The 26,698-nt window shown below is 41.4% G+C and overlaps 1 protein-coding gene across 1 annotated transcript in view; it reads right to left on the reverse strand.

Annotated features, from left to right (window-relative positions):
- The window catches only part of CCDC73 (coiled-coil domain containing 73), a gene marked incomplete at both ends in the record, with an annotated part of 157,245 nt that overhangs the window by 31,991 nt on the left and 98,556 nt on the right, over positions 1-26,698 (reverse strand). The window contains 3 exons of the mRNA XM_080690577.1: positions 3,078-3,182; positions 4,602-4,661; positions 5,340-5,468. Of these exons, the coding sequence (XP_080546703.1) occupies positions 3,078-3,182; positions 4,602-4,661; positions 5,340-5,468 (294 nt within the window). The remainder of the gene's footprint in view (positions 1-3,077; positions 3,183-4,601; positions 4,662-5,339; positions 5,469-26,698) is intronic.

A 26,698-nucleotide genomic window follows, 5' to 3' on the forward strand; every position in this document is an offset into this window, starting at 1 on the left:
TTTATTTTAAAGCAGGGTCTCACTAGGCAAGGCCGCTACTGAGGCCTCTGAGGTCAGATAGGAGCCTGCCGAGGGGTTAGACCGGGGCTGGGGCCAGCGAGGCCATCATCAGAGCCTGCTGTGAGGCAAGGCCGGTGCTGGGGCCAGCGAGGCCGGGATCGGAGCCTGCCGAGGGGTTAGGCTGATGCTGGGGCCAACGGCTGGCATCGGAGCCTGACAGGAGGTAAGGCCGCTACTGGGGCCTCCACGGCTGGGATTAGAGCCTGCCGAGGGGTTAGGCCAGTGCTGGGGCCAGCGAGGCCGGGATCGGAGCCTGCCGTGAGGCAAGGCCAGAGCTGGGGCCTCCGAGGCCGGGATCAGAGCCTGCCGAGGGGTTAGGCCGGTGCCGTGGCCAGCGGCCGACATCGGAGCCTTCCATGAGGCAAGGCAGCTACTGAGGCCTCCGAGGCCGGTATTGGAGTCTGCCTTGAGGCTAGGCCGGTGCTGGGGCCAGTGAGGCCGGGATCGGAGCCAGCTGGGTTAGGCAGGTGTCGGGGCCAGTGAGACCAGAATCGGGGCCTCCCCATGAGGCAAGGCTGCTGCTTGAGCCAGCGAGCTCTGGATCAGTCCACCAGGTAGCCAGGCCACTACTGGGGCCATCAAGAGTGGGATTGGTACTTGCAACGTGGCATGCACAGAGAAATATTGCAGAAAATAAAAATCAGATGCTTCCCCTAAGCAGCAAAAACTAGGAGGAAAGGGGCAACAGGAAGAGGTTGAGCTATAGAAAGGGCCCTATAGTGAAGCAACTAAGGTGACCAATCAGAGGGTATGGAATAGGGGAGAATGGAGCCTCTTTAAAATGCAGGAGGTACATAAACAAATGTATCAAAGTTAATCACCAAACAAGCATGGGATCGAGGGAAGGGGAGGGAATGAGATGGGGGCTGGATGAGGGCTAATTGGATGATGTGTGCTTGTATATCCTCTCAAGTCTTCTATTCCAATGTGATATATGATTACAATGCACCAATAAAAAATAAATAAACAATAAAAAGAGTCCTATATAACTGCTAACAAAATTGGCAGCTCTCACAGATCTATGAAAAATTTCTTCACTGCATAATGATGTGGAAATAGTGATTCATTAGAACAAGGACAAAAGTTAAATCCTAGGTTTTCCACTAATTATAAGGACTTGAATGATACCGCTGGCATTTTCTGGGTTTTTATTTCATTATGAAATGAAATGGTTGGATTAATTTCTAACATTTTGTTCATCATAAAAAATCTGTTTCAACTGCTCTATGAGACTTAGGATGCAACTGAAAACATCTATTCATATATAATTTGGGCAATTATATGTTTCTTGGGAGAAGGTTCAACATATTAGAGAAATAGTACCTGTTATCCAACTATAGGTGGGTAGGGAGGTGGGGAGAGGTTCTTTAAAACTGGACTTTCAGAGAAATTCTTTTTACTAGTCTTTTACTATAACAAGTGAAAGGATTAAGAGAATAGAGAGGTTTGACTGTGACACCCTGCCAGGACCGACCTCCCTCTGACTCTTCTAGATCTAATGTCAACAACAGGGACAGGTAAGAGAAATAAGGGATGGGTGTGTAGCTCAGAGGTAGAATGCCCCTGGGTTCAATATCAAGTACTACTACTACAAAAAAAAAAAATCTTAAAGACTGTGACTATAAAACATTAAACCTGGTGGGGCCTATTGGCTCACACTTATAATCCCAGTACTTGGGAGGCTGAGACAGGAGGATGGTAGGTTTATGGCTAGCTTTCGTAACTTAGTGAGGCTCTCAGCAACTTAGTGAGACCCTGTTTCAAAATACAAAATAAAATAGGGCTAAGGATATAGCTCAGAGGTAGAATTAACCCCTGGGTTCAAAAATCCCATCACACACACACACACACACACACACACACACACACACACACACACACCCCTGAAGCAGGAAGCCCTTCTGAGTGTTGGTCCCTATAAAACTGCACTAGTCAAATACTCATGTATAGTTTTCAACCCCTTTAGAAGGGCAGAAGTATCTCATATTGGCTGCTCCAGGTGAACATGTCCCCAACTCCTTCTCATCCTATCATTTGACCCAGTGACACCCAGGGCAGTTCCTATCCCTCCACCAAACTCTATGTTTCTGTATGTGGAGTTCAGAAGCACCAAGTTTCTCTTATGCACCCTCACAGGGCAATGTAGTACTAGAATGAGCATAATATACTTCAAGCCTGTTATACAGAATACTCCCCATAACTTTTCTCTTCGAAATTCCTCTAGACCAGAACTTAGTATCAGTCTGTATGTTCATGATATACTTCCAAACTTTAAAAGACACATGCCAAGCTCCTCCACATAAACTAACCACATTTTACAGCCCTCCTTTGTACCTCAATCTTTTTTTTTTTTATCAGTACTGAGGATGGAACCCAGGGGCATTCTACCTCTGAGCTTCACCCCCAGCCCTATATTTTATTCCTTATTTTGAAACAGAGTCTCACTGAGTTGCAAAGGGCCTCACTAAATAGCTGAGGCTGTCCGCAAACTGTGATCCTCCTGTCTCAGCCTTTCAAATGCTGGGATTAAAAGCACACGCCACCACACCTGGCTTTTGTAACTCAATCTTCATGGGAAATTTTCTTGTAGACTCCCTCACTTAGCTTTACCTCTTCCACTAGGGAAGTTCAAGAAAAGCCTCTCTTTTTTAACCTTGAAATCCCCACAAAAATCAGTGACCATAATCTATTCCCCTCCGCAGTCATTTCTTGTATATATAGGGAAGAAGATAATGTTAAATAATATAATAATGCTTTAATGTTAATATTAAATAATATTATTAAATAATATTAATGATTAATGTTATTGTTAAATAATGTTATTACTGTTAACTAATAATTAGTTAAATTAATTTCTTCAAATGTTGAGAAAAATATGTTTATTACTTCAGGGAGTAGAAAGGGGTCCAATATCTTGCCTCTAAAATTAAAAAATAGTGACATAACTGGACAGATAAATTTAAAGAAAGCTCATTAGACATAAATATACTAAGACAAAATATATAGATATACATAACCTGATTGTTTTCTTTTAGCACCTTCAATTTTGCATTCATTTCAGTATTAGCCTGAATTTGTTGCTGAAGTAACTGCTGCATATGTTCAAAAGAAATGATGATATCCTTTAAAAATATATAAACATGTCAATTTTAAAAATTTTAAGATAGTAGGCATGTTTCTAAACTCATTTTTCACATACATTTTCTAGTTTCTTAACCCATTATTTTTAATAGATTAATTTAAATACTTTAGATAGCATATTTAATAATTAAATATCTAAAATAATTCCTATTACATAATTTTTACTACTACTTCTGAGTCCCTAAAATAACTGTTTTTAAAAAATTGACCAGATTCTAAAACAGTATTAAAAATGTAAAGAATTCAAAACTAAAATAAGCTGTTGGCTTGTCCCCTGCCAAATAGCAAATATATCTCTACTAATTGTCATATAGGGTCTACTGTAAAGTGACATGATGGCGCCTGATATGGTGGTGCACACCTGTAATCTCAGTACTTGGGAGGCTGAAAGGAGGATCACAGATTTGAGAACAGCCTCAGCAAGTAGTAAGACTCTCATCAACCTAGTGAGACTCTGTTTCAAAATAAAAATTAAAAAAAGGGATGGGATGTACCTCAGAAGTAGAATATCCTGGATTCAATATACACACACACATAATAATAATAATAATAATAATAATAATAATAAGTGAATAAATAAAATAAATAAAGTATCATGATGGACTAGGAATAAAATGGAGGAAAAGCAGAAGAGAAAAAAAACATTAATTTTCTCTCATGTACTTTTTTTTAATGGAAGTATTATAAAATGTCAAACAGGTTCATATGAGAGAATAACATCCTGAAAACGCTTTCATTATATATAAATACATTTCAGTAATTATTTGTTAGGGCACAGCTGGTCTAAACAAAGAAAAATAATTTTTAAAAAATGGGAGCACAATCTAGGCACGGTGGCGCACACTTTTAATCCCCGTGCTTGGGAGGCAGAGACAGGAGGACCACGCAGGTTCGAAGTCAGCCTCTCTGGCTTAAGAGACCCTGTTTCCAAATAAAAATAATTTAAGTCTGGGAGTGTAGCCTGGAGGTAGAAGGGTTTCCAGGAACCCCAGTACCATAAAAAAAAAATGGGAGCACATATGTGACTGGTAAAAAGGTATTCATAGCCAGGCGTAGTGGTGCACACCTGTAATCCCCATGCTTGGGAGGCAGAGACAGGAGGATCGCGCGAGTTCCAAGCCAGCTATGCTGGCTTAAGAGACCCTGTTTCCAAATAAAAATATAAAATAGGTTTGGGAGTGTAGCCCAGAGGTAGAAGGGCTTCCAGGAACCCCAGTACCACCAAAAAATAAAAAATAAAAAATAAATAAAAATAAAAATAAAAAAGTATTCATATGTCCATTCAATACAGCTGCATGGCTTAGTATGTGCTACATGCTGACATAGTAGCCATGATTGCATTAATTATTTAACTTATTTAACACTGTAGCTGATTCCAAAAATACCTGATGATTGCTTACCTGTTTTTCTTCTTGAATATTTATAATCTCTTCATTAATCTTCTTATTTAACTTCAATTCCTTCAAAAATTGTAATAATTTTAGCCGGGTGTGGTGGCGCATGCTTGTAATCCCTGTGTTTGGGAGGCTGAGACAGGAGGATCACGCAGGTTCGAAGCCAGCCTCAGCTACTTAGTGAGGCTCTCAACAACTTAGTGAGACCCTGTTTCCAAATAAAATATAAAATAGGTCTGGTAGTATAGCCCAGAGGTAGAAAGCCCCTGGGTTCCACACCCAGTACCACAAAAAAATTATAATAATTTTAAAGTTATGATATAAAATTTACCAAATTATATATTCAATCCATTTGAGAGTGACATGACCCCTTATTTCAGAGTAGCCACATTTGACTGTGTTTAAACCATGGCTCCAGTAAATTAAATACTTTTAGAACCCAATGTAAGCTAGTACAAACTTGTAAAGGTTAAGACTACAAAATTTTACAATTCCATAGCTGTTTGTAGACACCACTGTGTCACAGACTGTCTGAACTCATATTTAAGGGGAAGTAACTGCCAAATTTTATCATCTTCAGGTCTTGCTAATGGCAAAAATTTTCTAGTAATTTTAAAAAGACTCATAATACTTTCTTACTATATGTATTAACTGTACAAAGAAGCAACATTTTGCATTATAACCCCTAAATTCTCATAATTTAAAAATATTAACTCATAAAAGTACATGCATTTAATCAAATACCGTGTTCAGTTTCTCTTGAAGTTCTTCAATTTTTTGTTCTTTAATGTTTAGATTGATGTTTTCTTCTCCAATCTTATACTGACATGTGACCTTGGATTTTATCAAGTCTGAAGCTACTTTTTTTAGCTCCTTAATGTAAGAAACATCAAACAGAAAATTCAGAATGCATATTTTACCAAAGGAAGGTACTTTCCTGAACATTTCAAAGGCCATCTTTAAACCTGTATGATTATATCAAGATAATACTACTGCTTCAACAAGGTCTATTTACCTTAGCTAGCAAGGTTAGACATGATGGAGATGCAATATGTGGCTTTAGAAGAGGTAAGGCTAGTCACACAGTGATAAAATGTTTGACCTTGGGTTAGTTTCATTCTACCTCAAGTTTCTCATCTGTAAAATACAGATAACGATTTTTTAAAGTCCCTGACATGTACTAATCCATGCCAAGCCAGATGTAGTGGCACATGCCTGTAATTCCAATACTTGGGAGGCTGAGACAGGAAGATTGTACATTTGAGGACAGCTTCAGGAAGTAGTGAGACTCTCATCAACCTAGTGAGCTCCTGGTTCAAAATATTTTAAAAGGGGGAACTGGGGATATAGCTCTGAGATAGAATGCTCGTGGGTTAAATACCCATTACCACAAAGAATAAATAATAAAAAATAAAGGTGGGGTACAGCTTGCAGTAATTCCCAGTACCACAAAAAGAAAAGGAAAAGGAGAGAGAGAGAGAGAGAGAGAGAGAGAGAGAGAGAGAGAGAGAGAGAGAATGAATGAATCAGTGCAACAAGATTCACCATGCCGCCTGGTACGCGCTTATAATCCCCACGATTGGGAGGCGGAGACAGGATTGCACAGGTTCGAAGTCAGCCTCGCTGACTTAAGATACCCTGTTTCCAAATAAAAATAATATAAAATAGGTCTGGAAGTGCAGCCCAGAGGTAGAAGGGTTTCCAGGAAACCCCCCCCCAAAAAAAGATTTACCATGCCTTTACTACATTCTAGCACTATTACCTATTATTACTCGTAGCTGATTACAACGGATTCTAATTTCTATGATTATAGTGTGATGTAGAATTATTTTTCCTGCTTGTAAAATAAAGTACAATGAAGTGTTAATAAGTGTTATAAATAATTAAGTATTCTTTTATTTATTTAATTTTTTTTTATATTGTATAAAGCTGGGCATGGTGGCACATGCTTGTAATCCCAGTACTTGGGAAGCTGAGATGGGAGGATATGGGTTTGTAGCCAGCCTCTGCTACTTAGTAAGTCACCTCACAACTTACTGAAACCTTGTTTCAAAATATAAGAATAAAAAAATTGGGCTAGGGGTGTAGCTTGGAGGTAGAATGCCCCTAGATTCAATCCCCAGCACCACACACACACAAATATTATAATGTATACATACTATATTCTGCATCTTTTTTCTATTCAACAATGCATTCTTAAGGTCACTCCATAGTAGAAATATTTCTTTCTTAGTAAACCAAACTACCAAACTAATGCATGTGTATCTATGTTCATAGCTGCACAATTCACCACAGCCAAACTATGGAACCAGCCAAGATGTCCATCAACAGATGAATGGATTACAAAACTGTGGGATATGTACACAATGGAATTTTACTCAGACATCAAAAAAAATCTCCATGACATCATTTTCAGGGAAATGGATGGAACTGGAGGACATTATGCTAACTGAGATTAGTCAGTCACAAAAAATAAGAAATCAGATGCTTTCCCTCATATGTGAGAGCTAAGGAGAAATGGGTCATAGGAGGAACTCTAGATGAAAAAGGAAATCCTACAGAGGAGCAAACAAGGCAACCTAAATGAGGGGATGGGAGGGGAGAAGAAGGAAATTCTCTAAAACACACCATGTATTTGAACATATCGAAGTCAACCACTAAGCCAAGCAAGGGAAGGAGGGGTGGGAGGGAATGGGGTGGGAATTGGGTAGGGGTTAAATCAGTGATGTGTACATGTATGTCCACACAAGATTTTTACCCCAATATGATGTATGAATATAATGCACCAACAAAAAATTGTAAGAAAAGAAATATTTCTTTCTTTTTTGTAGCTGCATGGTAATTCTCCTGAGTGTGTGTGGGTTTTTTTTTTTTTGTTTTTGTTTTTGTTTTTGTTTTTTTGTAGTACTGGGGATGGAATCCTTCTACCTCCAGGCTACACTCCCAGACCTACTTTTTATATTTTATTTGGAAAAAGGGTCTCTTAGGCCAGCAAGGCTGGCTTCGAACCTGCGTGATCCTCCTGTCTCCGCCTCCCAAGCGTGGGGATTACAAGTGGCACCACCACGCTCGGCTACTATGTGTTTTAATAGTCATAAACAACATAATTGAATCAGCCAGTTTTCTGTTGATAGGCTTTGGGGCCATTTCCAATTCTTTACTATTATAAGTAATCCAATAATTAATAGGCTTGTGCTTTTGTCAACGTTCCTTTGGTATAGATTCTTACAAGTGGGATAGATTGTCCAAAGGGCAGATGCATATGTAATTTTGATAGTTATTGCTAAATTCCCTTCCATAGGGGTTGCACCATTTAACACGTCCAATGGCAACATATTCAGTATCTGCTTCCCTCCCTGTCTCCCTAACAGAGTATATTATCAAACTTGGGGATTTTTGCTTGAAAAATGACATCTTGCTGCAATATTATATTACGTTGTTCTTACTATGCTCGATTTAAGGTTTTAATCCCGTAACACAGCTTCTGACTCATTGCAGCCATTCAATAATTATTCTTTGAATCCATGAAAGCATGAAGCGACATTTCAGGAACATTAATCTCTCTGTGGAATATAGAGTATTGTAGAATACAGAGAGAATGGAGGCAAGGAGCACTGCAATGTTAGCACACAGACTCAAGCCACAACATATGCAACTTGGTTTTTCTACAATCCCCACTTTGTGTGTCCTCTTCTCTGGGGAGGGGCATAAATTTCATCTCCATCAATTCGGACTCTGTCCCACTTTTGCCTGAAGTTGTGTGTGAGGTCTGGGGCAGAGGCAGGGCAGCAGCACTGGGAAGAAGCGCCGAGCTCTTGGTCACCACTGCCCCTTTTATTTATTTAAAATTAAGATTCATTCATGGCTAATAACAGCTATCTATTATGTTATAGTTGGGATTGAACCAAAGGGCATTCTACCACTGAGCTATGCCCTGATCTAATAATAAATAAATTATAAAATAATAGTGTATTTATTCTTAAATAATAAATACATTATTTATTTATTTTTATTTTTGCAGAACTGGGGTTTGAACCCAGGAGCATCCTACCTCTGAGCTACATCTTCAGTCCTATTTTTATTCTTTATTTTGAAATAGTGTCTAACTTGTTGAGGGCCTCACTAAGTAGCTGAGGTGGGCCAAGAACCTGTGATCCTCCTGTCTCAGCCTCCCAAGTACTGGGATTATAGGCATGTGCCACCACACCTGGTTTCCCTTTTAATTTTGAAAAAAATTCTCACAAAGTTGCCGAGGCTAGCCTGGAATTTTCAATCTTCTTTTCTCAGCCTCCCAAGTACTAGGATCACAGGCATGTACCTCCGTACCCAGCTATAAAAGTTTTCTTTAAAAAGACCCTTAGAAGATGATACCAAAGGGAGGGTGGACATGACCAGTGCATGTATGGAAATGTCAAAGTCAAACCTATCAATGTGTACAATTAATGTGTTAATAAAAAGGTACCAAGTTTTGTACTTTAGTTTATATTCCATACCACCTGATTAGATTTTAAAATCTAAGAGGAAGCAAAAAGTATTATGAATGTATGCAGAAAAGAATAAACATATGAAGATATATGTAGTATACTTTTGTCTAAAATCTTCTGAAATCAAATGTATGATTCATTCAGGATAAATTAAATGCAATGAAAATACTTAGTTAATGGCAGCCAAATAGACTGTTGTTAATGGCCAATAGTTCAGTCAATTTGCAAGATCTGCTTAGAAAGAGGTAGGCATAAGTGCAGTGTTGAGGGCTTAATTGCTGCTTGAATTAGCTCGCTTCTCTCCATTCAAGATAAAACCACAGAATTTTGGATCACCCTGATACCAAAAGAGACCCCTGAATTAAATGTGAATGAACTAGTGCAGTTTTATAGCCACTGCTAGGAAAACAAAGATCAGCAGATGGTGAGTTACTGGCATATGTTAACTTTAGTGTGTTCATGGCTGGAAAGCCACCTTGAATGCTGTAACCAATATCCCAAAGTATAAGCTAAAACAGACTAATTCTGCAATGTAAGCTCAGATTCCAGAATATACTAGACAACAATTAGAGAAATAAGACATCATCTGGAAGTAGTGCCACAAGCCTGTAATCTCAGTACTTAGGAGGCTGAGACAGGAAGATCACAGGTTCAAGGACAGCCCAGCAATTTAGTGAGGGCCTCAGCTATTTAGCAAGAAGTTGTTTCAAAATAAAAAATAAAATGGTAGAGAGACAGCTTCTACAAAAGAAGCTTTCAACTTTAATATTTAAAACGATAAAATAAGCCAGGCCTAGTGGCACATCCTTGTAATCCCAGCATTCAGGAGGGAGGCAGAGATCAGAGGATCACGGTTCGTGAACAGCCTCAGGTACTTAGTGAGGCCCTCCACAACTTAGTGAGAACTTGTTTCAAAAATAAAAAGACTACAGCCTGGTGTGGTGACACACGCTTGTAATCCTAGCATTTGAGAGGCTGAGACCCGAGGATTGTGGTTCACGGATAGCCTCAGCTACTTAGTGAGGCCCTCTGCAACTTAGTGAGACCCCGTTTCAGTAAAGAATAAAAAACAGAGCGGGGGGTGTAACTTGGAGGTCAAATGCCCCTGGGTTCTACTCCCAACCCTGCAAAAACATATAAATAAATAAATAAATAAATAAATAAATAAATAAATAAGACTAAAAAAATTATGGCTGGGGATATAGCTTAGAGGTAGAATGCCCCTGGGTTCCATCCCTAGTACCAAAAAAAAAAAAAAAAAGAGAGAGAGAAAAAACAACAGTAAAATAGGGTTAGGGGTGTAGCTAAGAGGTAGAACCCCTGAGTTCCATACCTAGTATCACACAAAATAAAAAGACATCATAATAAATTAGCATTCTACTCCATAGGCCAAGAGATCTTTGATATTACTGACAAAAGAATGTATTGATTTTACCATTTCCATCTCAGAAAAATACTCAAACACATGGGATGACAGTTAAAGTGACCATAGATAATGAAAGATATAGAAAGAAATCCAGTTGTTTCAGTAATTAACTTCCTTAAAAATTGTAAAATTACTCTGAAGGTAAAATATCTGCTTATTTTGTTTATTTTGAAACAGGTGTCACTAACTTACTAAGAGCCCCACTAAACTGCTGAGGCATTCACCACCATGCTTGATGATGGTCTTAATACTAGGGATTTGTTCAAAGTTTACTTCTAAGTTACTCCTAGATAAGAGACATATGACTAAAACTTATATTCTCGGATATAGCTTAAAATTCTCTGAAAAGAGGAGGATTGGTCTTCTAAAGGATTTTTTCTTCCAAGTTGCAAAAAGCAACAAACATCTATGTTTTTCTATATCTTAATAACCAAAAATGGAAAGCTATTGGAATCAGTTGTCTTATAGGATATACCCTAAGATGTGTCAGTTCCTAACAAAGTAACTACTATGAGATAACAGGGAGGTGAGAACAGAGATGGAAAATCAGTTTATGGCTAACAAAAGTAAAAACTAATGATTTCTTGCATATTTTTTTCTCATATTTTAATCTTAAGAACAAAATAAATTAAAACCAAAGACCTCCATGAAATGATTTTCCACTTTACAATATGTTTTGATTTTGTAGCCTTTACAAGTTTTAAATATCCTGAACTTTTAGTACATTGTCTGTTTTCTTTCTTTTTTCTTTTTTTTTTTTTTTTTTTTTTGGTGGTACTGGGGTTCCTGGAAGCCCTTCTATCTCCGGGCTACACTCCCAGACCTATTTTGACATTTTTTATTTGGAAACAGGGTCTCCTAAGCCAGCACGAGCGGCTAGCTTCGAACCTGCGCGATCCTTCTGTCTCTGCCTCCCAAGCGCGGGGATTACAAGCGTGCGCCACCACGCCCGGCACATTGTCTGTTTTCTAAACATTTGATTCAAAGCTGCTAGTGCAGCAAATAAACAGCTCATGCTTTGATCTCATTAAATTACAACTTATAGTTCCAAGAGTCATAAATACCATGCTGTTTTCTCCTTTACCCCTCCTTTTCTGGCATGGGGTAGTCTGTTTAATATCACTATTTCCTTGAGTGCTCTGACATTTACTCAGACAAACAGCAGAGGTAATGTATGCTCCTCACAGATAATATTGGGGATTTTTCATGATTGCCATAATGGTAAAATGAGCATTTAGAACTGCAATACCTAGCTTTATCTAACAATTAAGTTTGTTCTGCTTAACTTTGCTTTATGAAAAAAAGAATTCCATCTTATCACAAACCAGTAACTTAACTGTTCTGGACAAAATCATATAACAATGTAAAAGAAAAATGAAAATTATCTTTGGGAAAATTAAAATTTTTGAGTGAGTGATATAATCAGTGTTACTAGACTTAATTAGCTTCTGAAAAATAAAATAAAAAGCTTTTCTTTGTGTGTTTATGTTTGGGATTGAGACCTGGGCATTCTCTGAGCTACACTCCAGGCCTTATTTTATTTTTATTTTGAAACAGAGTCTCACTAGGTTAATGAGAGTCTCACTACTTGCTGAGGCTGTCCTCCAACCTTTGATTCTCCTGTCTTACCCTCCTAAGTACTGGGATTACAGGTATGTACCACCATATCCAGCTCAAAAACTATAAAGGTAAAAAAATTAAAGCCACATGAAATATACAACTCATAAAATTAGTATAACTGTAAAGCCTAAAATATTAAAAATCAGCTCTTAATTTTATATTGTTCATCCTTCAGTTAAAGCCTCAAAGGTAGTAAAATTCTCTCATTTTCCCATGTCATACACTATCTCTTCCAATAACAATTTGGCAGCTTGGACACTGATAGTAATGCTTTCAAGAGTGACAGAGGCCACCACTACAAAACCTATTAATACACTCAGGCCCGAAGCTAGACCCCAAGGGCTGGGAAAAGACACAAGCATTCTCATGGACAACATTGTCCCACTCGTGCATAAAAAGAGGCGCTCTTCACCCTCTTACATGAACCAACCAAGGGTATCTCTCCCTGGACCTAAATGAAACCCATCTAATCTATAGTCCAGTCTTAACATTTACATTAGAAATATAATAGTCTAGGGCTAAGATGTAGCTCACTGGCAAAGCACTTGCCTCAAATTTATAATTCCCTGGGTCTAATCCCCAGTACCACTAAAAGAAAGAAGAAAAAAATAGTCTATTCTATTATTTGTTTTTATTTAATGCAAAAATACATAATTTACACAGAATCTAATGAGGCATAATGTTTTAGTAATATTACAGAAACTAGCCAGGTATGGTGGCACACACCTGTAATTCCAGTACTTCTGAGAGAGTAGGATTGCGGGTTCAAGGACAGCCTCAAATAGTAAGACTCTCATCAACCTAGTGAGACCTTTTTTTTTTCCTCTTTGCAGTACTGGGGATGGAACACAAGGGTATTCTACCACCGAGCTACACACCCAGCCTAATTTATTTTATTATGCCTCCAAACTACATACCCAGCCTTATTTATTTTATTCTTTATTTTGAAACAGGGTCTCACTGAGTTGCAAAGGACTTCACTAAGTAGCTGAGGCTGTCTGTGAAGGGCGATCTTCCTGTCTCAGCCTCCCAAATGCTGGGATTACAAGTGTGCACCACCACCACGCCTGTGAGACCTTGTTTTAAAATAAAAATAAAACAAGGCTGGAGGTATAGCTCAGAGGTAGAATGCCCCTGGGTTCAATCCCAACACAACACAGACATACAAACATACACACACAGACAGACACACATGCACACACATTAACTGAATAACAGTATATATTTAATATAATCATCTAATTCATATGACATTTTTATTTTTTATTGGTGCACTGTATTCATACATCATAGTGGGATAAAAAAAAATTTTGTAGACATACATGCACACATCGCCCAGTTAGCCCCTACCCGATCCCCACCCCATTCCCTCCCCATCCCTCCTTCCCATGCTTGGCTTAGTTGTTGACATCTAGTATTATAGCAATTTATCCAAAATTAACAATGATAATCTCACATAACAGTTTCATTTGTCTGATACCAAGCTTTTGATGACTTAAAGATAACATTTCAATATTTCTTTTTGCTTTCTTTCTTACCAGAGAATATTTTTTTCTTTTTTTTTAGGTAAAACTATCATACATTTATTTATTTATTTTTACAGAAAAAAATCTATCTTAATATGGAATATGGACTCTAGATACCAAAAACGATCTCAAAAAAGAACAAAGCTAGAAGATGTATATTTTCTGATTTCAAACCATATAAAGCTACAATAATTGAAACAGTGTAGTACTGTTTTAAAGGCAGATATATAAACCATTGGAGTTAGATAAAAACCTAGAGATTCTTCCATATATTGTCAAGTTATTTTTGACAAGGTTTCCATGAACATTTGGTGGAAGAAATAATAATCTTTTTAACTAACTATTGTTGAAAAATAATAATTACATGAAAAAGAATAAAATTGGACCCTTACCTAATCCCATATACAAATATTAACTCAAAATAGATAAAAGACCTAAATATAAATCTTAAGACTATAAACTTTTAGAAGAAAATCTGGGTCATAAAACCTCACAACATTTAAGTTGGCAGTGATTTCTTGGATATGATTTCAATGGCACAGGCAACAGAAGGGTATACAGACTCCCTAAAAAATAAAAAAAAATTGTATATCCAAAGACAATGTAAACAGATTTAAAAGTTACTGATAGAATGGGATAAAATATTTCCAAAAGCTATATCTGAAGGTATATTAATATTCCAACTAGAAATCCTAAAAATTAGCAACAATAAAAGCAAACAATACAATTTAGAAATAGGTAAAAGACTAACATAAATAATGAATCTCCACAGATAACCAATCTTAGTTTTCTGTAGGATGGAGAATCTTGTTTCTCTGGTTCTGGTGTGTGTTACCTATTTCTTCTTTGTAGTTAATCTCTTTGAGTATTTTCTCTAGCGCTGGTTTTGAAGACATAAATTCCTTCAGTTTCTGTTTGTCATGGAAGCTTCTTATTTTTCCATCTAATTTGATAGAAAGTTTTGCTGGGTAGGAAATTTTTGGCTGGAAGTTGTTTAATTTCAGAGTTGGGAATATGTTACTCCAAGCCCTTCTGGCTCTCATGACTTGGTTTGGGAAGTCTGGAGTGATTCTAATTAGTTTGCCTCTGAATGTCACTTGGCCCTTTGTTTTTGTTGCCTTTAAGATTCTCTGCTTGGCTTCCACATTGGTCATTTTGACAATTATGTGGCGTGGGGATCCTGTCTAAAGGGAGTTCTATTAAGTTTCCTGGACCTGTGTATCAACCTCTTGCTCTATGTTTGGAAAATTTTCTGCTATTACTTCCTTGAAGAGATTGTTGATCCCTTTGGTTTCACTTTCTTTTCCCTCCTCTATTCCAATTATTCCTAGATTAGCTCTCTTAAAATGGGCCCATATTTCTTCAATATCAGATTCCTGCTGTCGGATTTTTTTTTCTAAATTAGAAACTATGCATTCATTTTTGGAGTGCTCTTCTCCTAAGAGCAAGATTCTATTCTCCATGTGGTCTAATCGGTTGTTTGTACTTTGAATTGAGGCCTTTACTTCATTGATTGCATCCTTTATCTCTTTTTGGCTCTCTCTGAATTCTTTTCGAAACACCTCTATTATTTCTACAGTTATTTTCCTGATTTGATCTTCTAGAAATCTCTGAATTTCTGTTTTATCAGGTTCTGAAGTTGTGGGGTTGTGGGCATTCACTGCTCCATTGTTATTCCTCTTTCCCATGATTTCAGAATTTGTGCCTTCTCTGGGTTCTTCCCTTGGGTCACTATGACTTCACTTAAGGTGCTATGGATCTCGAGTCTGTGGTATCTCAGTCCCCACTACTCCTTTACTGGGTTGTATCGAAAAGTCTCCGACCCAGGGAGTCAATCGAGGCTGCTTTAGACCATGGGGGGTGCCAGGGTAGGCATTCTCCTATGGTGTGGTATCTCTGCCACCACCACTCCCCCACTGGGTCAAGTCCCTGGGAGTGCAGTACTGGGATTTCTCCTCTAGGGGCCGCAATTTGACTCACTTTTGTTGAGTGCGCAGATGGAGCTGTAGTGGACTTGGTGAATTTGCTGCTGCTGCCACCGGTGGCAATATGGCGCTGCTGCCGCGCCCTTGGCCGTGAGGCTGGCCCATTTCTTCTCTGGTTTTGAGCTCCACTCTGAGTCCCTACAGGGTGTGCTGAGCCTGGCCCCTGGGAGCTTTAGACACTCCCTGTGCCAAAAACTCTGCCAAATTCCGCCCTGCTGTTCCATAGTGGCTCACCTCGGCTCGCTTTCCGCTGCTCCTGTCTGGAGCCTGGTGGGCTGTTGAGTGCATTGTTCTGTAGCCGTCTGGTGAACTTGCTGCTGCCACCGGCAGTAAGGTTGCTGCTGGGTCCTCGGGCGTGAGGCCAGCGTATCTCCTCTGTGGCTCTAAGCTCCGTTCTGAGTCCCCCCCCCCCTCTCTGGGGCCTGGTGCTGCAAGGGAAGATGGCGCCTGTGAAGTTCTACGCCACGGCTCCGGCCACAGCACTGGGGTCTGGTTTCTTTCTGGTGTCTCATTTTATCCAGCCCTCTTTTTCTCTGTCCCTTGTAATTACATTTTTTGTTTCTCTGCTGATGGTGTTTTCTGGCTATGAAAGGCGCTGATTTTGTGGTAATAGAGATTGGTTGTTAGTGGGGCTCGGAAGCCCCGCTTTTCTCCGTCGCCATCTTCCCGGAAGTCCTTCTCATATGACTATTAATGCTTAAATAATTGATGAAAATATTAAAAATCTTTATTCCAAGTGATCCTGCTTTCCTTCAGATTAATGTAATCTATCACATCAATAGACTAGAAGAAGAATCATACTGATACACTGGCCTTGAACCTGCAATCCTCTAGCCTCAGCCTCCCAAGCACTGGGATTACGGGCATGCATCAAATCAATAGGCCAAAGAAGAAAAATCATATTAATAGACTGGCATTGAACCTGTGATCTTCCTGTCTCAACCCCCTAAGTACTAGTATTATAGGAATGTGCTAGTATGCCTGGCTACAATCTATCTTTAATATACTAGCATGTAGTTATAAAGAAATACTTTCTATATATAAATAAGACATAAAACTTTTAAGTTATAAAAATATGATTATTTACTACCAATTTTAATTTTACTATACTGAACAACACCTATGCTCTTACTTTCTGATTCCTCAGGTATTAAGACTCAAGTCCAAGCCGGGCATGGTGGCGCACGCTTGTAATCTCTGTGCTTGGGAGGCTGAGACAGGAGGATCACACAGGTTCGAATCCAGCCTCAGCTACTTAGTGAGGCTCTCAGCAACTTAGTGAGACCCTGTTTCCAAATAAAATATAAAATAGGTATGGGAGTATAGCCCGGAGATAGAAAGCCCCTGGGTTCCACACTCAGTACCACCAAAAAAGAAAGAAAGAAAGAAAGAATCAAGTCCTGGAAACATATAACTAATATGCCACAATTATAATATCAAAGACATACATATTATAATATGTTACAGTGTTAAAATATTAATAGTCTTCTGTGACGGGCCCCGCCCATCAGCCAGTAAGTCCGAGAGCTAAGATGGCGCTGAGCGGAAATCTTCCCCAGAGCACTTAGGTGGTAAACAGCTTTCAGGAAGTGACGACAAGAGCATGAGATACACGGGAACACCGCATGCCATAGGGCAACAGCCAATGGACTGGCTGTTGCCATGAGTTGTGCACGTGAACAGTCTGCTGATTGGCTGTTGGGCTCTATATAAGGGGAAGATTTCTGGGGGGAAATATCTACGAGAGAGAGAAGAGAAGATTTACGGGAAGAAGATTTGCGGGAACTGTACAAGAACCTGGGGTAATAAAACTGCTTGAGGAAGATCGTGTAAGAGTCGTCACTGCGCGCGACAAGTGGTTGGCCCGTACGGGGACCTTCGCTTTGATCAGAACCTCGGCAGTCCAGGGCAGCCGGCTGGTAAGTACTCCTTGACTCCGAAAAGGGAGGAGGAGGCTCCGTTTACGGAGGGTTATTTTCCCCGATCAAAGGGGGCTCCATTAAGGAGGATATTTAGTAAATAAGGCTCGCGGATAAGCGAGGCTCGCGGAAAAGCGAGGAACAGCGCTGTATTTTCCCCGATCAAAGGGGGCTCCATTAAGGAGGATATTTTTTAGTGTAAGTAAGTTAGAGAATCGGGCTGGTCCTGATTCGACAAGATGGGAAATAGTCCATCTCACCCATTGCATAAAGCATTGAAAGCTTTGTTGAAAAGTAGAGGCCTAAAGCTTAGGGACAAGACAATACAAGATTTTCTCGAACAAATAGATAGGGTAGCGCCATGGTTTACAGTATCAGGGAATCTTTCTTTAGCAAGCTGGGATAAATTGGGAAGAGACGTAGAACGCGCCGAAGAACAAGGTATTGTCACAGGAGGGACTCGGCCGCTTTGTCGGCTGATTCGTGCCTGTTTGGAAGAAAGGCGCTTTAGAAAATTTGTGCAGGAGGGCCAGGCAGCTTTAGACGGTGTAAAAGAGGAACGTTCAACTTCCTCTAAAGTGGCCAGTGAGGAGGATTCAGAGTCAGAGGGGGAGGATGAATCTGAGGAGGAATTAGAGGCCATTTGTAAACAAGTGAAAGCTTTTGAACTGATTAAAGAGGAAATTTCGCCTCCTCCGTATAACCCTTCTGCGCCCAGAGCAGGAGAAGGTGTCTCTTTTAGTAGTCAGATGTGGAGAGATGCGGGAATTTTTTTAGCAAATCAAGCTTTCCCAGTTTTCCAGCTGCAGGAGGGGGGAAATCGTTATCATGAGCCTTTGGACTTTAAAATAGTTAAGCATCTCGCAGAGTCAGTTCGCACATATGGGTCGTCAGCTGCTTTCACTATAGCAATAATAGAGAGTTTACATCGCTATGCCATGACCCCAGGAGACTGGCAAAATTTAGTTAGGGCCACCTTAAATCTTGGCCAATACTTGGATTGGAAAGCTTATTATATAGAATATGCCACTGAACAAGCTGCACGTAATCGAGCAGCAGGAAATTCAGCCTGGGATATAGACATGCTGATGGGCCAAGGACGATTTGCTAATCAACAGCTTGGGTATCCACAACAGGTGTATGAACAAATCAACAGACTCGCTACCCAGGCCTGGAAGGCCCTCCCTAACAAAGGAGAGGTATCTGGTAACCTTACAAAGATTACTCAAGGATTGACTGAACCCTTTTCAGACTTCGTTGCCCGTCTAGTAGAGGCTGCGGGAAGAATTTTTGGGGATTCTGACGCGGCCATGCCGCTCATTAAACAATTGGTCTATGAGCAATGCACTAAAGAATGCAGACAGGCCATCACTCCTTACAAACATAAAGGCCTAGAGGTGTGGATGAAGGTGTGCAGGGAACTCGGAGGACCCTTAACCAATTCAGGACTTGCTGCAGCCATTATACAGGCCTCCGGACAACAAAGTAAGAATAGTACCAAAAATGGCAATTGTTTTTCCTGTGGAGCGACAGGACACTTAAAACGAGATTGTCCTAAGTGTAGGGCGTCCCAATCTTATCCTTCTCCTCCTGAGTATTGTCGTCGATGTAGAAAAGGAAGGCATCCTACTTTTGAGTGCCGTTCGGTTAAAGATATCGATGGCAACCCCTTGCCCTATACTGGAAAGCAATCATCAAATACTCAGACAAAAAACGGGAGGGCGGGCCCTCGTTCCCAGGGCCCACAAAAATATGGGAACCCTCAGGTGTATGGGGCCATGGAGACACAGCCACCTCAGTGGCCCAATTTACAGCCTCCGGAACAGTCCGGCGAGCCACTCCAGGTTCGGCAGGATTGGACCTCTGTGCCACCTCCAGGCTGGTATTAACGCCACAAATGGGGGTTCAAATTATTGAAACAGATTTTCAAGGTCCTCTGCCACCTAATTCTGTTGGCTTACTTTTTGGAAGGTCTTCCTCTACCATGAAAGGACTTGTAGTCCATCCGGGGGTTATAGATGAGGATTATACCGGTATCATCAAAGTGATGGTTTCAGCGCCCCGGGGTATCGTTGCCATTTCCCCTGGGGATAGAGTGGCACAGTTACTTTTGCTTCCCAGTCTACATGGTATGTTTCCTTCAGCAGAGGGACGACGCGGTATTGGTGGGTTCGGTTCTTCAGGAAATGAGTTAATATCTCTTGCCTTTGATATGGGAACTCGTCCCTTGATAACCTTGGACGTGGAAGGCAAGCAAATCCTAGGACTTTTAGATACTGGGGCAGATAAAAGTGTCATCGCCTGTAAAGATTGGTCATCTTCATGGCCCACTCAAAAGGCTACCGGAGAACTTAGAGGTTTGGGTTATGCTAAAACCCCTGACCTCAGTGCTAGGGCTTTACATTGGAAAGATCAGGAGGGACATAAGGGGCAGTTTGAACCCTATGTGCTGGAGCTGCCAGTTTCCCTCTGGGGAAGAGATTTATTAGTGGACATGGGATATTCCTTACAAAATACATCTTATTTCCCCCAAGCCCATAATATTCTCCTTCGCCAGGGCTACCACCCTTCCTACGGGCTGGGAAAACACCTCCAGGGACGTAAAAGCCCAATTCCTACTAAAGAAAAGAGTGGTCGCGAGGAACTGGGTTTTGTGCAGTAGCCACTGAGGAGGCAATTCCCATTACCTGGAAGACGGGAGATCCAGTATGGGTTCCTCAGTGGCCTCTCTCCCGTGAAAAGCTTGAAGTAACAAGGAAATTAGTACAAGAGCAATTACAGTTAGGCCATATCCGGCCATCCACCTCTCCTTGGAATACCCCGATTTTTGTGATAAAGAAAAAATCTGGAAAATGGAGGTTATTACACGACCTCCGAGCCATAAATAGCCAAATGCAGATTATGGGGCCAGTCCAACGAGGGCTTCCACTCCTCTCTGCTATTCCGAAGGAGTGGCCACTTATCAGCATAGATATAAAAGATTGTTTTTTCTCCATCCCTTTAAATCCTGCGGATACTCCTCGTTTTGCTTTTACTGTTCCCTCTATTAATCAAGAGGAAATTGACAGTAGATATGAATGGGTGGTCCTCCCACAAGGAATGGCCAATAGCCCTACCCTCTGTCAATTATATGTAAATAGTGCTCTTGAGCCCGTAAAAACCAAATTTCCAGAAATTCGGTGTATTCATTACATGGATGACATTTTGTTAACCACAAAAAATCCCTCCATACTTGAGGAGGCTTATTGTCACCTTGTAAAGATTTTGGAAACTCATCAATTATTCATCGCCTCAGAAAAGGTACAAAGAGGAGAAAATATACACTTTCTTGGCAACATTGTTCTCCCCCATGCAGTCCTGCCTCAAAAATTAATCATCCGCACTGATCAATTAAAAACCCTCAATGATTTCCAAAAACTGTTGGGAGACATTAATTGGGTTCGACCCTTTTTACAAATTCCTAACCATGCCTTGAAACCTTTATATAATCTGCTCGTAGGCAATCCTCAATTAGATTCTCCTCGCGTCCTTACCGATGAGGCCCGCCATGCGTTACAATTAGTAGAACAAGCACTTACGAAAGCGTCTCTCCGTCGAGTGACCCCTGGACAGCCATTATGGGCTTGTATCCTGGCCACTGAAAAACAGCCTACTAGTGTTCTTTGGCAACAAGGACCCCTTCTTTGGATTCACCCCAAAGTCTCCCCTCAAAAGGTAGTTGAATATTATCCCACCAGTGTAGCAAGCCTTGCCCTTAAAGCCATTCAGCAGTGCATCCAACACTTTGGCAGAACGCCCGATAAGCTGGTGGTACCGTACACTGCTCTGCAAGTACAAACGCTGGTAGCCACTATTGATGATTGGGCTATACTTATGTGCTCTTTCAGTGGTGAAATAGACAATCATCTTCCCAAAGATCCATTGTTACATTTTGTTCTGGAACATCCTCTCATTTTCCCATTGGTCACTAAAAACAAACCTGTAGCTAATGCAATTAACATTTTTACTGATGGATCCAAAACTGGTGTGGGGGCCTACCTAATAGAGGGAAGCGATCCTGTTATCATCCAATATTCACATACCTCTCCACAACTGGTTGAATTAAATATTGTTTTAGAAATTTTTAAGAGAGTTTCTTCTCCTTTCAATTTATTATCAGATTCACAATATGTGGTTAATCTGGTTAGATCGCTTGAATGCGCGGGTCAACTCTCTTTACATACTCCTATTCATTCTATGGCTAGCCAAATCCAGATTTATATACATTTAAGAAAGACACCATTCTTTATCCAGCACGTTAGGGCACATACTGGATTACCTGGCCCTATTACATATGGAAATGATCTAGTAGATAAACTCACCAAGATACATATGATTTTTTCTCTTACTCAAATGCAACAGGCACAGGCATTTCACCGTCAATATCATGTAAATTCTAAAACATTACAACAGCGATTTAAAATCCCTCGACATCAGGCTCGGGAAATTGTAAAAACCTGTAATGCCTGTGCCCCTTTTTTACACCCCCCACATGTGGGCATTTGCCCACGAGGCTTGCTCCCTCTACATCTCTGGCAAATGGATGTAACTCACATATCTGAATTTGGAAAATTGAAATATATCCATGTTTCCATAGATACTGTCTCTGGAATTATTCATGCATCTGCTCATGCCGGGGAAAAGGCACATGACGTCGTCAATCATTGCCTTGAGGCCTGGGCAGCATGGAATATGCCTAAAGAAATAAAAACTGATAATGGCCCGGCTTATACTTCCCAAAAATTCACATCTTTTTGTTCACAGATGGGAATAACTCTAAAGCATGGCCTTCCGTACAACCCTCAGGGACAGGGTATTGTGGAACGCGCCCATCGTACTCTTAAAGAATGCTTGATAAAACAAAAAGAGGGAATTGGAACCAATATGAAACCGAAGCAGCGCCTATCCTTAGCCCTTTTTACTTTGAATTTTTTGCAATTAGATGTCAATGGCAAGACTGCTGCCGATCGTCATTTTGCCCCCTCGGGTACGAGCCAGGGTTTCGTGCGTTGGAAGGATGCCCTCACAGGGCAATGGAGGGGACCTGACCCAGTGCTCACATGGGCCAGAGGCTCTGTTTGTGTGTTTCCACAGAACGGCGCCGATCCTGTCTGGGTTCCAGAGCGGCTGACTCGTCTGGTGAAACAAAAGGATGATGAGCCATCGACTGATTCTTTTGGGGACCATGATACTGTGGAATTCCAAGGATAGGAAGTGATCCACAATGGGGGCTTTTGACTGCTTTTTCTTTTCTATTGCCTTTGAGTCATTCTGCTCAAGTTCTTCCCCGCTTAATCCTTTTACCTTTTCCCCTTAAAATTGGCACAGGAGCAAATTCTACTTTTGCAGGTTATAATTTTACTTATTAGAGCCTGACCATGGCCTTTCATTCTAACCTATTTGATCTGTGGCTTCTTTGTGGGATAAATGGCAGTTGCACGGATTTAGCTCCCCTTGTCATGATTAATGATAATGCGTTTATTGCCGCTAATCTTTCTTGCGAGCTTTCTGCATATCCTACAGATAACCGGTCATCGAAATTTGACAATTTGACAAGACGGTTGCGGTTGGAGATCATCAAAACCAATACTACTCAAGTTGACCCGGTGATGGCCCGCACCTTGATGTCCTGGATCCAACAAGCAGCTCGTCATTTAAAAGAGTGGGCTGGACTGGGTGCTCTTGGTCTTTGTCTGGTCTTACTGTGTATCTTATGTCTCTACTGTCTTAGAAAACTAATCCGTCAGCGCGCTACAGATCAAGTGCTCATAGCTCAGGCATTTGCAGCCATGGAGTTGGGACAATCCCCTCAAATATGGCTTGCGGCGATGGGAAAGTCTTAATGACAGGATGCCAGCTAGGACTGCACTCGGGACCCCGGGAGGGTGCATCCCGAGGAGGGCATGCTCAACTGCATACGGGTTGCCACTGATTCTTGTCCCGTCCCTGGCAAAAGGTGGTGGGCCTAGAAGCCCCTTCCAAACATACAGGGGTTGAGTCCTCTGTCCTCTCCTGTCTGAAAAAACAAAAAAGGGGGAACTGTGACGGGCCCCGCCCATCAGCCAGTAAGTCCGAGAGCTAAGATGGCGCTGAGCGGAAATCTTCCCCAGAGCACTTAGGTGGTAAACAGCTTTCAGGAAGTGACGACAAGAGCATGAGATACACGGGAACACCGCATGCCATAGGGCAACAGCCAATGGACTGGCTGTTGCCATGAGTTGTGCACGTGAACAGTCTGCTGATTGGCTGTTGGGCTCTATATAAGGGGAAGATTTCTGGGGGGAAATATCTACGAGAGAGAGAAGAGAAGATTTACGGGAAGAAGATTTGCGGGAACTGTACAAGAACCTGGGGTAATAAAACTGCTTGAGGAAGATCGTGTAAGAGTCGTCACTGCGCGCGACAGTCTTCGAACTCTAGCTTAGCAGTTTTTATTATAAGAAAAACAGTTTACTAATAATCATCTCAGGGAAAAGGGGAGTTTCCTAGAGAAAGTCTCTGGTTTCTCTCTGGTGAGGCCTTTGACTGGAATCAGTGTGGAGAAGCCCACAGCAATTGACATTTGGAGCACCTTGTCCTCATCCTGCAGCTAAGTCCACTCTGGCCAAAGTCAGGATCCAGGGAGTTGGTTTCATCCACTTCATAAGTCTAGTTTCTTGGGAGGATTTTGTTGTTGAAAGTGGAGCGCCTCTGTACCCATTCCTCTGGAGCAACTTTGTTGGCTACTGGTAGCAGCACACAGCAACTGCATGTGTGGGGGATGCAGTGAAAATCGTCCTGATGACCTGCCTCCAGTCCTCCCTGTGGTCCTGGGCACTGAAGGCAGGCTCACAATGGGGTTGCAGGCTGCAGGTGAGGTGCGGGGGAGGGGGGGGACTTTTCCTGCTGGTCCTTGGGAGGACCAGCTTCCCTCTGCCTTCCCTGTGCTGCTGTTGCTCTTGAATGGGTGGCCTGGGAGACCTTGGGGACCTACTAGGGGGCTGTGCTGGGAGGATCCTCTTTGCTGGGCAGCTCAGAAATGGCAGACAGGCTGGCTCTTCTGCCACTTTCCTGCCAGCACTGTATATCCTCTTTGGCTGGTGAATACTCAAGAGGGCACCAACAGGCTGGTGGGAAGGGTGAACTGACTGCCTCTCCTCCTAGGCAGTACGGGAAAGGTGGAAGGATCTGCTGGAGATGAGAGCAGCACACCCTGATGCTCTGGCTCTGCCCTGCCGCAGGCCTGGCATTGGATTAATATTTATGTAGTCATAGAGTTGTCAAATGTTCTGTTCACCAATGACAGCCAGGTCTGGTATGGGTCATAACCCAGTGACCCATGACAGCCAGGATTGGCAGGTTCTGGTGTTTGGAGAGCAACTGGATAGGAGGTGAATGCTCCTTACCCTGTCTCAGCCATGGGTGCGCCAGGATTTCAGTGGCAGTAGGCCTCAGGGCCGGGTCAGCAGTCAGTAATTGGTTGATGAGGCTTTGTACCTGGGAGGAAATGTGAGGGGGCAGAGTACCTTCCCTGCATTGCCTGCTCCATCAGCTGCTCCAAGATTGTGGAACTGAACAAGAGACAGCCTATGAGCATACAGTAAAGGACGACACCCAGGCCCTCAGCACCATATCCTTGGCCCTTGTAGACCTCTGGGGCGCAGGCAATGTCACAAACGGTGGTCAGCTTCTGCTCAGCAGTGAAGCGGCAGCTCAGCCAAAATTCAATGACTTTGATGTTGCCTTCCACATTCAGGAGGATGTTCTCCAGCTTCAGGTCCCTGTGAACGACACCTTGTCATGGCAGTAGTGCACTGTATTCACAACCTGCCTGAACACCCTCCAGCCTCCTTCTCCTCCTCCAAGTCAGCCAACTGGCAAATGCTGTGCAGCAGCAGACCCCTCCTCATGTGCGCCATCACCAGGCAGACGTAGTTGACTGTGTATATAATCTCAAATAGCTGTACCATGTTGGGGTGCTTCACTGTCTTCATGATGTCTATTTTGGATCAAAGGAATGAGTTGTCACTAAACAAAATAGGACCTTCATAGCTACCTTGATTCAGGTGAGGCTATTGCAGGCCAGTTTGAGCTGGGATAATAGCCCTTGCCAATGTCCCTTAGGACCATATAATTGTCCATGAGGCTCTCCTCACAGGGAAAGTTGGCCATGAGGCATAGCCTGGCCTCTCTAGTCTCTTCTAGCACTGTCCATCAAAAGCCATAGTAGCAAATGATGGTGCTAAAAAGACAACAACAACAAACCAACAAACCTAAGTACAACAAATAACAAACCCAAACAAATATACATATAAAACAACCAAGCCAAAAACACAAACCAATAAATTAGACTCAAAGGCACAAAACTTATTATCTTGAAGTCTGACAGGTCACCACCCAAAGTTCCCTGTAGAAATGGATAAAAACCATCCACAGCAAGGGCCTTACATAGCCAGTGCTGGAGAATGCATCAAAATGACTCCTTGTAAGGTCACATGGCCAGGTCACAGCTTGGTGTGGTCCATTGGGGCTGTCTCACTTTTGAGCCTCCAGGACTTTTTTTTTTTTTTTTTTTTGGAACTGGGGATTGGGACCCAGGGGCATTCTACCTCCAAACTATATGCTCAGTCCTATTTTTTATTCTTTTTTTGAAATAGGGTCTTGCTAAATTGCAGAGGGCCTCACTAAGTATTTAAGGCCAGCCGTGAACCTGCAATCCTCCTGTCTCACCCTCCCAAATACTGGGATTACAATCATGTACCACCATATCTGGCTACTTTTCTACTTTATTAAGAAGAATAAGGACTCTAGAAGCCTTTTAGCTTCAGTGAATTGTGGAAGCTAATGTTTACTTGTTTAGAAATTAAAATGTATAGGATGCACCAATGTTTTTTCCATTTCTAGTAAAAAAATCTAGTTTTTTTTTTTTTTTACTTTTAAAGACCTCATATTAACTCAAAGTATTCAATTTCTTTTTCTTTCAACTTGAAATGATCAGTGTTAAAAGAATGGTAGCACATCACTCACATCATGATACCAAAATGCTCTGTTCCCTAAGACACCGTAGGACACGTTATTAGCATCTATGAGACTGAGAGAAAGTAAGCACTAATCTTGATTACCCC

The sequence above is a fragment of the Muscardinus avellanarius genome (assembly GCF_963383645.1).
Source record: "Muscardinus avellanarius genome assembly, chromosome: 1".
Taxonomy (NCBI): domain Eukaryota; kingdom Metazoa; phylum Chordata; class Mammalia; order Rodentia; family Gliridae; genus Muscardinus; species Muscardinus avellanarius.